Here is an 18021-nt window from a genome sequence, read left to right on the forward strand (position 1 = left end):
CAGATTGTAGTTGGTGTAAATAAGGACAGACTCTGGCCCTAAAGAACTTATTTTTTGGGCATGTGAGTTGATTCTATTGATCTGTGGACAAATTGAGCCTCTAGCTCTTTTGTATTCTGTATTAGTTTCTACTGCAGTTACCACTGTCTTTTAATGAGCTCAATATGTGGACTGATATTTTATCTCAGATTTCCTGGGGGAATTCTAGCTTTCAGACTTAGCTGGTACACCATGTTGTTTCTAGAGGTACAGTGTATCTTAGAGATAATCAACTGGTGTGCATAGAAACAGAAATAATACAGTAATTTTGCCTGTTTAACAGGCCTTGCATAGATAAAATGTAAAAGTCACGTTTTGAAATGATTTCTCTGGACTTGTTTATGCACTGAATGTTAACGAATTCTACACACATCTTCTGTTTTCTGGGTTTGTTCATTTTGAGTTAAGTGAATGTGAACTCAAATATTCCTTTAATGTTTGAGGCTTAATTGTACTTTTAACTAATGAAATTGCACTTTTTAAAAGGTCATTATGGGGTTATGGGCCTCGTTCTTGTGCTTATGTATGACACATGTATAAAGCTACCCACAAGCATACATGGAAGGACATAAGTGCCATTGATTATGAAAAAGGAGATTTCTGACACTTTGTAATTAAAATAAATACCGTATGAAGGAAAATTATTCTTGTTTACTTTCAGAAAATGTGAAGCTAATACTCATTTACAGTGAAATCTGTTTGTGTGCTGAATCGCTCTTAATTTAGAAATGCTGATCTATATAATAAACGTTATATAATAATATGATTTATACTAAACCATCATTACTATAAGGTGGCTCTGGGCACATTTAACAGCATTTCTACCCAGTATCTGACTGAATTAGGTGCGATGTTATTAATTGCTGAGTCTGGGTCAGAAATGGCTAAGGAAGAATTTGTACAATCCACCTCTGCCTTGCTGTCCAGCTCTGCTGCATGACTCCTGAGCATCAGAAGCAGGGACTGCTGATTTTACAACTGGAAAATAAAATATTTTTATAGCTAAGCTGGAAGTTGTGTTGTTGTTGGATCCTTGCCATCTGTGACAAGACATTTCTGTCCTATCTGCTATCATTCTGGCATCCATCCCACTGAGGTCCCAGCACCACCTTCTGTATCCACTCCATAGAACCCCCCCAGCTGTGCTGCTGTTGTGGCTCCTCAATACACAGGTACATCTCCCCTCTCTTTTTGGATAACCTGGACCCCCTTCCTCTCCCCTAGATAAACCAGCCCCCTTCCTCTCTCCCAGGGGAAATCTATCCATGTGTGCACTTCTTCAAAGAAAAGGGAGAAGATCCCTGAAGCCTTTTCCATGGGACCCTGCAGCCTACAGTCTTCCCCAAAGGACCCGCCCCCTCTCCTGTCCCCTAGGAGACCTTCCCCACTCCGGGACCCTGCCCCCACCTCTCCCGCAAGGGACCCTCCCCCTCTCTTGGGGATCCTGTCCCTGCCCTGCGCTGCCTCTCAGCACCGCCAGGGGGAGGTCGCGCCCGGCTCTGAGCCCAGGGCGGGGGAGCTGGGGCGGTCCCCGGGGTTTCCTGGCCCCGCCCCCGGTCCCCATGGCAGCGGGGACGCGCTGCCGCCGCCGGGAGTTGCGGGGCCTGGGCCGGGCCCGGGCTGCAGGTACCGAGCGGCGCGCGAGGGCGCGGGGCGGGGGGAGACAGAGGAGGCCGCGGGCCTCCTCCAGGCCGGCTGCGGCGGCCGCAAAGGGCAGAGACCCCCCCAGGGGCTCCCCCCCCAGTTCCCGACTGGCCCCAGCTGCCTCCTGTAAGCCCGCCCCCATTAGCCCTAGCTCCCCTTGTAAGCCCGCCCCCATTGGCCCTAGCTCCCCCTGTAAGCCCGCCCCCATTGGCCTGAGCTACTCAGTAAGCCCGCCCCCATTGGCCCTAGCTCCCCTTGTAAGCCCGCCCCCATTGGCCCTAGCTCCCCCTGTAAGCCCGCCCCCATTGGCCTGAGCTACTCAGTAAGCCCGCCCCCATTGGCCCTAGCTCCCCTTGTAAGCCCGCCCCCATTGGCCCTAGCTCCCCCTGTAAGCCCGCCCCCATTGGCCTGAGCTACTCAGTAAGCCCGCCCCCACTGGGCCTAGCTCCCCTTGTAAGCCCGCCCTCATTGGCCTGAGCTACTCAGTAAGCCCGCCCCCATTGGCCTTAGCTCCCCTTGTAAGACCGCCCCCATTGGCCCTAGCTCCCCGTGTAAGCCAGCCCCCATTGGCCTGAGCTACTCAGTAAGCCAGCCCCCATTGGCCCTAGCTCCCCTTGTAAGCCCGCCCCCATTGGCCCTAGCTATCCTGTAACCCCGCCCCCATGGCCTTAGCTACTCTGTAAGCCCGCCCCCACTGACCCTAGCTGCCCTTGTAACCCCGCCCTCAGTGGGCCTAGTGCCCCTGGTAACCCCGCCCCCACTGGCCCTAGCTCCCCCATGACCCCGCATAACAGTGGGTCTAGCTCCCCCGTGACACCGCACACCAATGAGCCTGCCCCCGCCCGCTTGCTCCAACTCCCACTGTGACCCCGCACACCTGGGACCCATCACACCTGTCCCCATTGACCCTCATCAACTCCTTGGTGAACCCGCCCCCACTGAGCCCCCAGCTCCTCACTGCCCCCAGCCCTCCTGTGACCCTGTACACCAGGGACCTCCCCAGCTGGCCCCATCAGGCCCTTGGTAAGCCCACCCTCACTGATCTCCAGCAATCCCGTTCCCACTGACCCACAGCTTCCCTCTGTGACCCTGCACCCCAAGGACTTCCCAGCAACTCCCAATGACCCTCAGTCACCACTGACACCTATCTCCCCACTGTCTCCAGCCATCTCTTGTGAGCCTGCCCCCACTGAACCGAGCTCCCAGCCAGCCCCAGTAACTCCCTGTGAGTCCGCTCCCATTAGCCCTCAGCTCTCCACTGACCCCAGCCGTCAATTGACCCTTAGTCTCAGATGCACTGTGTCCCCACTGATTCTCCAGTGACCAGCCTCAGTGACCCCTAGTAACTGCCCCAGCCCCACACCCCACCATACTTTCTGAACCCCCAGGCCCTCAATGATATCTCTAGGCCCTACCCCAGCCAGTGACTTCCAACCCTGCACCGTACAACCAATGACATCCCAACTCCCAGCACTCCCAACTAATCTCCCCAGCCCTCCACAATGCTCCTGGTCCCATCTGCTGCATCTCCTGGTACACACCCTGTGACCTCCCCACCATGCACGGAGTACATGTCTAGTGAATCCCCGAACCTTTTGCAGTGCATAGCACACACAATGATATCCCAACTCCCCACCATCCCACCAGTGAACTCTGTGTCTCCCACTGTACACAGCAGTCTCCCTCCAACCCTCAATACACAGTTTCATCCTCATTCTCCCCATAGACTCAGACACACCCTATCACACAACCAGAAACACTCCTCTGCTCCTACTACACACTGTTACACTTCTCTACCACATATACAAACATACACACACACACTGGCATCCCCATGTTACCATCCCCCCACAGTGAGATACCCCCTATACTCCCATCACTCACTCAGAGTCACCATTTACCACACACTCCACACCTTGTGACAGCTAACCACATGTACAGGGACACCTTCAGCAGCTGCCAGGAACATGGTCCACCACACATCCACATGACATACCTTTCCTCTGCCGTTCCCTCCCAGTGATACTCTCATCCTTCTTCACTTCAGGCTTCCAAGGAGAGGGTCTTCTGTGCCATTCCAGCGTGGTCTGATCTAACTTCATAGAGTCTGACATGGGAACACCTATGAACATGGTACCTAGTCATGCATCTCAGCATGCCGAGCCTTCGGTAAATTTCCAACACTCTTTATTTTGCCTAGGGAGAAAACCTCTCTGTTGGATGCCAAGACAGCTAATCAGTGTAATGATGGAGCACTACAGGGCTGTATGTACTGTGATAGGGGCTCAGATATTTTCAGCATCAGATTCACTTGCTTTCACTACTCCTTGTATGGTAGTTCCAAGAATATTTCTGAATTTGTTTTGTTTATTTTTATTGAATATGGAGGGCATGTTATCTGGCTGTTTGAGCAAGGTCCCGAGAAGTCAGGAAGTTTGGTTTCTCTTTTTGTTTCTGCCACTGACTTTCTGTGTACAATAGGGGTGGGCAATACAACGGTGGCAGTTTGGTGGGCTGCCGCTACTATATTTACCTGTGCCTCTGCAGGTATGAGTGATTGCAGCTCCTGCGGCTGTAGATTACTCTTCCTGGGCAATGGGAGCTGCTGGAAGTGGAGTGGACCAGAACATTGGTTTCTGAAGCTCCTATTGGCCAAGAACAGCAATCTGCGGCCAATGGGAGCTGCAATCACCCGTACCTCCGAAGGTGCAGGTAAATTTAGTGGTGGCGGCCCACCAGGGGCTAATCCTGGGGAACCAGATCCAGCCCAAGGGCCAGTATTTGTCCACCCCTGGTGTACAATAATTCTTGTTACCCATAGCAGAGAAAAATTAACTTAAACTGGAACAGGAGAAGAGAAAGGATACTACCATGATCAAGGGAATAGAGGGAATGTCTTATGACAGGAAGCTGAAAGAACTTGCTTGTTTAGCTTAGTAAAACAACGCCTGAGAAGGGATATAATTACTCTCTATAAATGCATTATGGGGTAAATACCAGGAGAGGATGAGAAGCTGTTTATGCTAAAGGACAGTGTTGGCAAAAGAACAAATAGATATAAATTGGCTATGAACAAATTCAATGTGAAATTTAGAAGGTTTCTAACCCTTTGAGGGATGAACTTCTGAATGGCCTCCCAATAGGAATTGTGTGGGCAAGGAGCTAAACTAGTTTTGAGAGAGAGAGGGACAAATGTAATTGTATAATTGTATGATGGGGTTGTTTATGATGCTAGGCTATGGGGCTCAGCAGCTCATTCCGGATTTATGCCTTATGTTCCTAAGAGCTCATGCTTCAGGGTTTCAGCCACCCTTCTGTAGGGATCAGGAAAGGATGTTTTGCTCAGTGTAGTCTGCAGGTATTTAATCTCCTTCCTCTGAAACGTCAGAGATGGCCATGGGTAGAGATGGCATATAGGTCAGGGAGGACCAAAGATCTGAGGTGGTAACAAGTATTGTCTCACTGGTACAGCTTGGTTCTTCCAGGGATACTTCTTTCCCTCCCAAGAGTTGATGTGAGGAATAATTCATTAATATGTGTTAAGTGCTTTGAAATCTTTGTTTGCAGTATAGTTATAGCTGTATTGTGTTCCCAGGATACTGGAGAAATGTGGGTGAGGTAATATCTTTTATTAAATCAACTTCTGTTGGTGAATGAGACAAGCTTTTGATTTACAAAGAGCTGAAAAAAACTCTGTGCATTTCGAAAACTTGTTGATGTCATTATCAGCAGTTCGTCCATTAAATGATATTACCTCACTCACCTTGTTTGTCTTTGAAATCTTTGAATAGACAGAGCAAGGGAAGAGCAAATTGTTTTGTTATTTGTTGTTGTTGCTGTTGTTACTGTTATTGTTGTTAAATAATCATAATCGCATCTCAAATAGAGGAAATACAGAAACAAGACAATTTTACTTTTCATGCTTGTGACAATGTGTATGGATGCACCAGGGTTATGCTGAAACTAGTCACCAGAGGTCACTGTAACCAACAAATCTCTAACATCCTACATGTCTGCTCTGAAGGTCATCATTGAAGAGACAAGGAGGGTGAGGTAATATCATTTGTTGGACCAACTTCTGTTAGAGAAAGAGACAAGCTTTCAAGCTACACAGATCTCTTCTTCAGGTCTGGAAATGTACTCACGGCTTACTATAAGGTGGAGCAGATTGTTTAGCATAAGTAGTTAGCATGTATTCTTCAGAACTAGTTGAGGTGAAGTGGTCTGTTAACACGCCTGCAGTCATTGGACAAAAAAGGGAGCTAGGTGGGTGACAGATTGTTTTATAGTGTTGTACTGCACCTTGCCCATTGTGCAAGGTTCTGTGCAAACCTATATGAAGATTCAGTTCTTATGTAGAGATTTACAATCCAAAAGGACAGCGACCCACAAAGGGTGGGACAGGAAGATACAATCATAGCTACAGTATTTTCACTATGCATTTATATCTGTTGTGTTTAAATTATCATTGTAAACCAGGAAACCTTTTTTGGGTCAGGGACCGCTGACCCACCAAAAAATCAGTTGGGGGCCACACACAAGTGAGAAGAAAAAAAAAACCCTAACCCCCCAAACTCCCTCAGGATACGTCTACATTGCACACTTATTTTGGAATAAACTATTCTGGAAGAAATATTCCAAAATAGCTTATTTCAAAATAGCATGTCTGTATTGCAGAGAAGCCTAAAAATTAGTCTGAGGCAGGCTCCCGTAATGTGGACGTGCTACCTCAATTTAGCCCCAGGAAGCACTAGGGCCGTGGCCCCCAACACGGTGCCCGTGGGCGCCATGGCGCCCGTGGGGGCATTTCAATGCGCCCGCCAGGTGCTCGGGGCTGGCCTGGCCCCGGGCACATGGCGCACGGGCGCTTGGCGGGGGGAGCGCCGGGCGCGTGGCACTCAACGGGGGGGGGCAGGCGCCGGGCACGCGGCGGGGGGAGCACCGGCCCCTGGCACGCGGCACTCGGCGGGAGGGGGGAGTGCCGGCCCCGGGTGCGCGGCACTCGGCGGGGGGGGGGGGGGGCGGGCGCCGGCCCCGGGCACGCAGCGGGGGGAGCTCCGGCTCCGGGCGCGCGGCACTTGGCGGGAGGGGGGGAGTGCCGGCCCCGGGCGCGCGGCACTCGGCAGGAGGGGGGGAGTGCCGGCCCCGGGCGCGTGGCACTCGGCGGGGGGGGGGGAGCGCCGGCCCCGGGCGTGCGGCACTTGGCGGAGGGGGGGGAAGCGCCGGCCCTGGGCGCGCAGCTATGGGGGGGGCCCTGCCCCTGGGCGCGCAGCTGGGGGGGGGCTGCCCCCGGGCGCGCTAGTGTCCCCGCCCCCTGGCGCCCGGCGGGCAAACGGCCACGCCCCTGGCGCCCGACAACCTCAAAAGGTTGGGGACCACTGCACTAGGGAGTAATTACTTTGAATGGCCTTGAGGAGGAGCTATTTCAAAATAGCAGCAGCAGAGCATCCACACTACAGCTATTTTGACATAGCTATTATGGAATAGGTGTTATTCCTCGTGGAGTGAGGTTTACTGAAGTCAGAATAAGCCGTCCGTTATTTTGAATTTATTTAGAAATTATGGAATTGCTGGGTAGATGCTCGCATTGTTATTTTGAAATAACATCAGTTATTTTGAAATAATTGTGCTGTGTAGACACATCCTCACTGACTGGCCCCTGACTGAGAAGGAGAAAGACACTCCACACATTCCCCTCACACACCAGATCCTGGGGGGCCCAGCCTAGTAGGTTTTGAGTGGTCCACCCCTGCATTGGGGGAACTGGAGTGCCAGCATGGGGCTTCCCAATGCTGGGGGAGCCCTCAGCCTTGGGGGCTGGATCCAAGCAAGGTGGTGGCCACATCTGGCCCCCAGGCCTGAGGTTCCCCACCCCTTTTGTAAATAGATAAAGGGCCAACTATCCTCCATTGCCCCTCAGTTCATCAGTCATAATTTGGTTGCTTTCTTTTTCCTAAATTCATATTGTCACAATTGATTTTGGGGTCAGAGTCCCAGTGAGGAAGTAAGTGTTTGACAACAAAATCATTTTATAGAATGGAAACTACAGATCCTGCATTTTGGACTATCAGTTTTCTAGACTGGAGGGGGCTGTCTTATTGTTCTTCTAATCTAGATGCTTCTTCCTCCCTGTGCATATGGGAGATGGCAAAAGGTCTATAATCTTTATGACCTTTTAAAGCCAATATACTGTTTTACAGGTTGATTCAACAAGGTAGACAAGACAACTCATCTCCCAGATGGTCTGTAATATCTGGAAGCATATTGAGTAAGTGCAGGTCCAGTCTAGTCTCTCCACAGTCCTCTCACAGTACATCTGAGCAAGATCCTCTGACTTGTTCAGGGATGGCCACACAATGAGAGGACTAAAAGGGACCCTTTTCAGTATTATGGGTGACACCTCTGGTTTCAGGTCCCCTGGTTCATGTCAGGAAAATGCACAAATAGGCTTACACATTCCACAAATAGGCTTACACATAGGGGTAGGAGAGATGCTACTTGGTTTAGTGACTTTCAGTGTTTTGCTGGTTTAGCAAAATGCCATTTCCCTAGATTGCACTGGACCCTGTTTTGCCTGAAAGACACAGTCACCTTATGAACAGCAAGGCTTGTCTCTCCCATAGTATCAGTGATTCTGCCACAATGCTTTCAAAAGGAAGTTCAGGGGCTCTGCTGTTGGCCATTCTATGAAAACAACTGCTCACTCCATGAGACTGTCTACTGTGTGCAACATCCAGTCTGTTAGCCATGTCAGTCGTCACCGTGTGCAGTGAATGGGTGTGGCTTGTGGGGTGTAGTCTGGTGTATCCGATGTTCCATGGATGGCCTGATGTGCCCTGTCAGTGTCGGTACTCACCCTAGGCCCTGGAAGGTGTACTGGGTGCAGTATGCAGGATATAGTTGGCCAGGTCAGCACTTTCCCCTTATTTCAGGCCCTAATTGTTACATGTTTCCTAGGGCTGGTGCCATATAGAGCCCACACGGAGATCTGAGATTGTTGTTTATACTTTAGATTATTTTATAGCCAGCCTTACTTCTGGAGAAAGTGAATCTGCATCCCAGACAAGCCAGAATAGTCTCCTCCATGATCTCATTTATGGCTTCTGAAGCTGAATGAAAGGTTACATTGTCTGCAATAACTTAACAGTGGAATTAACTCCCCAAAGCAGCTGGCAGCGTTGCCATTTGCTGCCCAAATGTTTTTCAGTCTCTGGACTGTGGGCTGAAAGCACTAATAAAGGTGCTTCGTTATTACCTAATATTAATATAATAAGCCACACTCTGAACGCTCTCTGGGACCATGAAAAATTAAAAATTGTCAGTGAATATGGTTTGGCATTATTTGAACACTACATTTTACAGATTAAATACTAGTGGGTGCCACATATTTCCAAGCTTCTTAAAAGGATCATCTCTCTATTTTTCGTAATTTAAAAAAAAATCCAGAATTGGGACTGCCTACCTCTCCTGTGGATGAAAAATATCTGTGGACTCTAGGGATTATGAGCAGATAATATTTAATCTGCTATAAAATTCCAATCAAATTGTAAACAAATCAAAGTCCACTTGAGACATCTGTTACCTCTCTATGCAGATGAGCACTTAGAACTTTCATGCATTTGATTTTGCTTAACTGCATTTCTGTCTCATTTTATATGTCTTGAACTCAGCTGATGCAGACAGAAGATGACCATCATAATAATAATGCCTAGGCATCGCCTATGAATATGTATTTATTATATAGCATTTTTTGGATTTAACAGTAATAGGGCCTGGCTTTGAGATTAATAGTTGAGAGTGTGATTAAAATGTTTTTTGCATTATTTCTCAGCTGAGGTCACATTTTTGTCCCATGAGGACCTTTCATCTAGCTCTTGCTTGAAAACCTAAAGGCACAGTCTGTTTTATTTATTAAAAATTGCGATGTCATCTTAACTGCATTCACTTTGTTGGCCATTTTGTATTCCAAAATCAGGCAGGACCAACTTAATGACACGTGAAGGGTGGGTTTGGTTGCACACAAGCAATGTTACCAGCTCTCAAGGTTTTACTTTGAGTCACATGATACTTGTAATTGTTCTTTAGCATTTGCAATCATGATTACACAAGAATTTCAACTTTTATTAAATTGTTAAAAATAACATACGTTTCTAGCAATTGTGGTCACAAGAAAAGCTTGAAAATGTAACTCCTAGATAACCAGAAGGCAAATAAAAAGAAGCTAACATGTATTATTTTTTAAAAAATTTATGATTATTAAGCCACTGTCATGATTTTGGGGACCTGACTCATTGTTGAAAGCTTGGAGTTGATAATGTTGGTGGATGACCTGTTGCCTGAGTTTCTGAATTTTTGCAGGCAGTAATGCATAGTCTTAAGTTCCTGATTTTGTTCCACCCATTTGTATTAGAAAGAACCCTAGCAAATCGTAATATGTCTGTGCATTGAATTCTACCCCAAAGCCTTCTGCTTTTTAATATTTGGGCAGAAAACAATAGTGTGCGTAAATGTTGTCTTGCTCAGAAATGCATGGCCAAAACAATATGATGAAACTTTAAGGAGCAGCTTGAGTTTCTCTGGGCAGTTCTGGGATCACTGCATGTCTTTGCAGAAAGAGCCAGGAACTGTCTTCTGGACATGCTGTAAGGCTCCTCATTTTTTTCCTGGGCATTTGACAAGAGGGTGGGTTGAAATTTGATAAGTTGTTGCTTATCTGTTGCTTGTTAATCACCTGCCAGCCCTGGAATGCCTGCTAAACATTGGGCGAAACTATAAAGGCCGCCCTTTGCTGAAGCAACCCATTATGTTATGGACCTAGCCCTAGCTTGAGATCCATCTGGGTGTCATTCAGTCCACAAAGAGGCTCCCTCCTTTTCGGGATGTGCCCCTTGAAGATGATGATGGGTTGAAGTTTGATGGATCGGTTAGATTAGTTACCCTTGTAATATTTCTCTGGACAGATTCTTTGTGTTAAATTGTTCTTTGGAAGTTTGCATCCCTTTTCTCTTTCTACCTTATCCTGCAGCACATAGAGCCCTGCTTTCGTGCTGTATAAATATAACTAATTATCAACGGGTCTGGTTGCAGCTTCCTGTCCCTGTACAGGAGCTGGGTTTGCTGGGTGCTCTGCTTTTTTTCCAGGGCTTCACAACAGCATTGAAAGTTGCAGCTAGCCGCGGGTCCAGACATTCCTCTAACTTCTCTTTCTTAAGTATGCAAAGATTCTGCTGTCAGCTAACTCCTACCCTGCACGCTCTCCCCACCCCACACTGTTCAGGGCTTGCTGTGTTTGGTGGGTTTGAAAGTCTCTTGTACCAGCAGGCGCCTTGAGACACAGGCTGGAAATAGGTTTCAGATGTTCCCCCCCCCTCCTTCCCCGGGTTTCTGGGCCTGCATCCTGTGAGCTGAGGCGTTTCTATAGGAACCGTGTGACATCTCGCCTGCTACTCCCTCAGTGGCTCTCTCACGAGCATGCCCAGTACGAGCCTTGACTTTGGCTCAAGTGTCCTGTTTGCAGTAACGGGCTGCACATAGGGACTATGAATAAGGTCCCCGATGAGCTCCAACTCTTTGTCTCTGAGAGGAGGAGGAGGTGTGGGAGATCGCGGCCTAAGCTGGAGGATCTGCTCTGTGTACTCTGAGAACTTGGCCCTTTGGCGGGCTCGTGAAGAATGCTTGCCTGTTTGGCCAGGGGGAATTTACTGGATATTCTTCAAGAGGGCTTCTCAGAGGTAAATGTGTGTGCCCGGTCTCCTACAGACCCTTACAAGGCAATGCAGCTTTCTGTACTGTAGCATCTCTCATAACACTGTGTCTCTCCCAGTGCTTTGCAGAACTAAATAACAATCAGGGAGAGAGAAATTATGTTGGAAAGGGAGAAAGATGCTTAGTGACAGAAGGGCATGCTAGGCAGCTCAGCTGGCTTTCTGCGGGTCAGCAGTAGTTTTGCAGAGTTTGTGGGTAATAACAGCTGTTAGTTTCTGTGCAAAATGCTGCAGAAGCATTTACTCTGGGATCAGAACAAAATATAAAGTACAGCAAGGTCAGGAGTGAACAGGGACCCTTTAGAATTGACTGCTCCCCTCTTGTGCTTTGTAGGTCTTGGTGTTTGTTGTTGGAAAGGCTGTAAGTCTCTTTTAAGGGCATGCAGAGTCATTGAGAGTGTCTGGCATGTTGTGGTCTGTGTGGTTCATTTTCTATCTTGTTTAGTAAGTTAAATAACCCAGGGATTGAAACTCAGTTTGGACAGCAGTTCCTTGTTTTGATCGCAGGGAGCCTGGTGAGTTTTGAATCACTGGGTGAGACCTCCCAAGAAATCACTGAGATGGAATTCCTGAGACCACATCAGGAAGTAGAGTTGCCAGGTGTCCGGTTTTGAACCGGACAGTCCAGTATTTGAACTTTCTGTTCAGGAATCAAAATGAAAAAATATAAATGAGAAAATATAAATGTCTGATATTTTCTAAATAAGATGTACTGAAGATTGTGATGTAATGTCAACTGTGTCTGGTATTTTTGTTGAAACCATCTGGCAACCCTATCAGGAAGTGGATAGTTTATACCTCCCTTCTCTAAGATACACAGAAAGTTAGTTCAAATGGACTTTGTCTAGTTGACATTTGCCAAAGTGTGGCCCCCCAAAAAGAATGCCAGGTTAGCCATCGCTGGGCTGGTTGTGTGAGCAAAGCGTGCTACACTATATAGATCACAGTAGGGAGGGATTTCCTGTATATGTAGGATGAGAAGGAAGGAGAATAGGGGGGTTGTACTGGAATTAAGTATTTCCTGCTGTTTCCTTCCTCACATGATGGAAGTGATGGAATCTTGCTACATTTTATTCCTTCCTAGATGGTATATCTTGTTTTGTTTGTATTTAGAGGTCTTCCTGCATTCCAAGCCCCAGAGCACATGATTTTTCTGTCACCATCTGTCACGGAGTGGTGTGGGGGGAGGGTGATGCTCTGGAACTGCCCTGTATGAAGCCAGCCGGGACTCTGGCGTCCTCTCTCATACTGTCACCAGGGCAAGACGCTTACACAGCTTCGACCTTCCTGGGTCTAACCACAGAGCATTCAGCATCCCCTTCCGCCCTGTGAGCTTCCTGTAGTTAGCCCACCCAGAGGGCCCTGCACTCCAATGCCCCAGTCAATAGAGGCTTTACCAGTAAAACGGAACACTTATTAGTAGATAGGGACACAACATAGAACAGATCTTGTTAGCATAGAAAACAGGAGTATTCAGTAAAGTCCATTTTTTGGGGGGAAGGGAACCCAGACCCAGGCTCTGGCCCTCCTCCTGCACTCTAGCCATTTGAGACTGACCCACTTCCAGCACTCTGCCCTGGACACCCCTGTTGCTCCTCCTCTGGGGTTTGTCCTGTTTCCCGGGCAAAAGTGTCAGCTGGTTGCGTCTCTTTTCTGGGACACAAGTTAGGTGAAGGCAGCTGGGCAGCCTCAACTGCCCAAGGGTCTCAGCAAAAGTCACATCCCCAACTCCCATATCATGTAGGCATTGAGGTAGTACTCAGGGAAACTGAGGCACACATAGTGTTACTATAGGACCGTAAGACTCATATGCAACATAAGTTGAATAAAACTCTGCTTTTCCACACCAGCCTCGGCTATAGATACAGATCCCATCAGGCCTTGATAGGTCTAGACAGCAAAGGGGGAGACAAGAAGAGTCTGAGTCTTTGGTTTTATGGCAGGCCACATTCAACTCTTTTAATAATCTACTGCATTTTGAAATGTCTCCTGATTAACAGTATAAATGCTCTTCCTCCTCCCCAATACAGTATCCCTGTCCAGATCTTTCTGCCTGATGTGTACCCAAAACTCCATCCCTCTATCAAACACATGCAGTTTTAGTATAATCCACTGGTCAGTGTGTGTTATCCTCTGTGCTCTTTACCAAGGGTGTCAGTCTGTCATAGCTCTGAGTTGGAGAGCTGCATTCTTTAGCTTAAGCTATAGAGACTACTGCTTTCAGTTCCTGGGGTCAGCCAATATGGCGGCCATTAAATAAATGTTCTCCACGTGGGAGCAGAAACCTGTCTCTTTACAACATCTGCTCCTACTCAAATTGTCTAGTTTCAGCCAAAAGCTGTCCTGGTAGCTGTGGAGAAGAAATGCTTTCCTCTCCCAGTTTAATAATAGCAACTCTAGTATTCCTGCTTTGGTAGTTATGGGGAAGAGAAACAAGGCTGGGATCCCACCTTAAATCCTTATGGCAGCTTGGTGTGCAAGTTAAAACTAAAGGCAAGTTAGTAAAGTGGGACAGCATCAATATCCCCATTTTACAGCATGTCGGTTGTATAGCTGGGAGTGGAGTCCCTATTCCTCATCCTTTGCTCTAACTCCCCTTCTACACTTTCTTGTACCTTAAAAGAGTTGTATATAACCCCTCCCCCCAGCTTTGAAACAGTTTTCCTCAATGTCTGTGCAGCCCGTAAGTGTAGGCAGATGTAATGGTGATGGATGCCAGTATAGGATGCTGATGTCAGGAGCGCTGGGAGAGAGAAACCTGTCAGCATTAGAGTAAAGTATAAAACCAGATAAATCTGATTTCACATGATGGACCTGTCGTGGTACTGAAGGAGCCCCCACACCAACAAAAGTGTAGTTGTGCCCCTTGTAGTACATCTCTCCTGTGAACCAGCAGTTGTTACTGGATTTATGTACCTTGCAGAATGTGGGCTCCATTTCCAAAGCTGTGAACAACTCCGATGCACACCACTCACTAGTAAGCACACAGATGTTCATACAGGGCTCATATGCACCCACTTTACAGGCAGCATTCAGAGGAGGTGTGGTTCTGGTTTAAGCAGGAATCAATTTGCACCATTAGTGTGTGGTTCATATATGGGAATTTGCATGTAGACTATAAACTGAGTTGGGTAGAGTCTCTTTGTATCTTTCTCTCCTTGTTCATCCTGCTGGCCAAGGACCAGGCTCATTAACCAAGAAGAGGGGATTGAAATGTGCCAGTCTTGCCCCTCCTGCAGCTGGTGCGTGTTCTGCTTTACAGATCACCTGTCAGAAGGTGCTTTTTCAGTGACTAAAACAATCCCTGATTGCAGAGGGGCCCTGCACTTTGCAGTTCAGGGCTGTTTGCCTTCCTGTTTAAAGTGATGCAAATATGTCATCCGGACACATCTGAAGCAGAGTGAGTTTTGTTTAATGTTGAAATGCAGAAAGCTCTCCCATGGGCATCATACAACCCCGGTTCCTTTTTCATTAATGGAATATTCTGCAGTGAAGGTGCTTCCCTGCTGTTTGTAAAAGCAGCTTTTGCTGCTTTGAGGCAGCTAAATAATTCAGACCCACAGCTGGACAGCAGCACGGGGATGCATGGTGGCTGTCAGTGGCAGGTTATAACATAGAGAACCCTAGAGGACAGGATCTACTTTGTAATGATGCAGTCTTTGTGGTCTCAATTTAGCACCTCTCTTGCTGAAGAAATGCACCTTATTTAGGACATGAGCTCAGACCTGTCAGTTGCTTGAGACTGAGGGGGCATTCAGAGCTTCAGTAAATTTGTCAGAAAAGGCCCTGACCGTTCCAAGGAGTTAATGTTGTTGAATTTCAACAATTATTCCCCTTTCTATACTTTCCTCTGGAAGTTGGAGGATCATTTCCTTTGACAGACTCAGGAGTTGGCTGTTTATGAGCAATGAGTTGCCTAAAGTGGCTGTTGGCTGGTTCCAGGCTTATGTCTGAAGAACATGCATGGTCTTTGCATAGGGCTGGCTCCTCCTGGGAAGATGAAACATTGAGGACTCTTCAAGGACCACAGTGTGAATCTTTTCTGAATCAGAATGTCACTGTCTGACAGCAGCAAGCAGCCTCAGAATTGCCGCTTAGTTGTGGGAAATAATAATAGTGCCCATGCTGCAGGGGGATTGCTGTGGTTGCTGTGATGGGAATTGCCTGGCTTTTGTGCATGTTCCATCTGTTTTATTGCATTAACAGGGTTCGTTGTATCTATCTTTATATGTAGGTTCTTAAATAGAGCCCATCTCCTTGAGATACAAGTGCCAGGGAAAAAGCCAATTTGTTTGTTTGTATATTGTTAGAGTAATTCTCTGGCATTGTAGCATCTCTGTTCAGTGTGGTTCTCTCAGCTCTTCTGCTCCTTTCAGTCCAGCATTCTTGCTCCTTGATAGAAATGTCTCTCTCAACTGTTGAGATCTTAGCATAAAATATCTGCCCTCCGGATTTGTCATAGGATTCACCATGGAGAGATGTTTTTAACTTTTTCCTTTTTCCCTGCCTGTAGGAGCTCAAATTATTAGCCTTACTCAATGGTGAAAGTAACTTAAAATTTCCTAAGCTTCGGGGGGTAGCCGAGTTAGTCTGTACAGGATAAACTTAAAAAACCAACAAATAGTCTGGTAGTACTTTAAAGACTAACAAAACATGTAGATGGGATCATGAGTTTTTGTGGGCACAGTGGTCATCTGAAGAAGTGGGCTGTGCCCATGAAAGCTCATGATCCCATCTACATGTTTTATTAGTCTTTAAAGTGCTACCAGACTATTTGCTGGTTTTTTAAGTTTAAAATGTCCTAAGAGTACTGTCCTATTGCAACCTGGGACCCTGCCAGCTCTTTAAATAGCTCCCTGCTGGTTTTTGCCACAGCTCAACCAGCTCTTGCTGGAGCTGCACACCAGGGCACACCCACTCACTTTCAATTCTGGTGTCACGCCTATCCTTGAACACTGGCTATGGGATTGTGACTCTTGATATACAGAGGCTCGGCTGACGTTGGATTCCAGTGACGCAGCTATGTATGACTGCTTAGAGGCTTTGATATGTTCTGTATAGTGGGATTGGTTCTGGTCTCTCACCACTTTTACTCCAGTGTAACTCCATAGACTTTGTAATTCCTGTTTTACACAGTTGTAAGTAAGTGGAAAATCAGGTTCAAGATGGTTAAGGCTTGTTCAGATTAAGAAAGGCATGGAGATGAAAGAACTGCTAATGCCACATGGCCTTGCCAGGCTGTCCATATGGTCTGTGAGATGCCAGGCAGCTGCTGCTTGGTAGTTCTGCTGTGCCACATGTATCAAGCATCAGAAAACATAGCTGGGGCTTACCAGACGCTGGTTTACACTGACTCTTTTGTTCCTACCAAGGGCCAAGCAGGGTTTCTTACCACTTTAACAGAAGCCCCTGTACCTGACCAGCAGCAAGGCCATTAAGGGTGTATCTACACAGCAGCCTAAACTCGAAATAAGATATGCAATTTGCGCGATGCAAATTACGTATTTTATTTCAATTCTATTTCAAAATAGTTTATTTTGAAATTTGACGCGTCTACACAGTGCCAAATTTCAAAATAATGCACTATCATAGAGCTGGAAAAGACCTCAGAAGGTCATCAAGTCCAGCCCCCTGCTCTAGGCAGGACCAATCCCAACTAAATCAACCCGGCCAGGGCTTTGTCAAGCCGAGACTTAAACACCTCTAGGGGTGGAGACTCTACTACTTCCCTAGGTAACCCATTCCAGTGCTTCACCACCCTCCTAGTGAAATAGTTTTTCCTAATATCCAACCTGGACCTCTCCCACGCTATTTCAAGACATCCCTTAACTCTCGTAGAATGAAGGTTACAGGGATGCCGAAATAGCATGCGCGTTATTCGAAAAATATTTCAAAATAATGGGCAGCTTGTTAAGACAAGGAGTAGCTATTTTGGGATACCTCTGGTATCCCGAAATAGATGCACAGTGTAGATGTACCCTAAGGGAGGAAAGATGCTTTGCCATTGTTTTGCAGCATCTATTAATAATAATACATAATTATAGTTAATCAGTAATTTTTATAACCATATATCTTAAAGTACTTTACAGAGAAAGGTAAACATGGTTTTTCCCACTTTATAAATGGGAAACTGAGGTGGAAAGAGAAGTCACTTACCCAAGTTTACAGCGAGTCACTGGCAAGGAATAAAATCTTGATCTCCTGATTTCCAGTCCACTGCCCTGGATACTAGATCATGCTTCCAGACTGACTACTTCCTGCTATTTGGAGGGTACATGTCTGTGTCTAGACATAGCATCACCAGCAGCATGCTTCAGCCATATTGTGCCCAGTCTTTTCACAAGGACACAAAGCTCCTGACTCCCTTTCCCATACATCGAGTGCAGTTATACTTTCTGACCCTGAATATAAAAAGATGATGTTTCTTTTCTTCCTTGAAGAATTGGATAATGTTTCACCCAGATTCGATCTGACAGACTTTAAACCTGGTCTTTGATTTGTTTGAATTGGTGCGTTGGAACCATTTGAGATTCTGGGTGAAAGAAGCATGTACTCCAAAGCACTGGTAGCAACC

General features: G+C 47.0%; 1 protein-coding gene across 5 annotated transcripts in view; it reads left to right on the forward strand.

Annotated features, from left to right (window-relative positions):
• Positions 1–1555: 1555 nt before the first annotated feature.
• The window catches only part of DIXDC1 (DIX domain containing 1), a 77399-nt gene continuing 60933 nt past the window's right edge, over positions 1556–18021 (forward strand). The window contains exons 1-2 of one of the 5 annotated variants that reach the window (XM_075909783.1): positions 1556–1665; positions 3731–3852. In XM_075909783.1, coding sequence (XP_075765898.1) covers positions 3796–3852 — 57 coding nt within the window. In that variant the 5' untranslated portion in view covers positions 1556–1665; positions 3731–3795. Of the gene's footprint in view, positions 1666–3730; positions 3853–11138; positions 11415–18021 lie in introns of those variants that run through there. The other 4 variants (XM_075909782.1, XM_075909784.1, XM_006111217.4 and 1 more) reach the window with 4 other exon arrangements.

This window comes from Pelodiscus sinensis, chromosome 26 (assembly GCF_049634645.1).
Source record: "Pelodiscus sinensis isolate JC-2024 chromosome 26, ASM4963464v1, whole genome shotgun sequence".
NCBI lineage: Eukaryota > Metazoa > Chordata > Testudines > Trionychidae > Pelodiscus > Pelodiscus sinensis.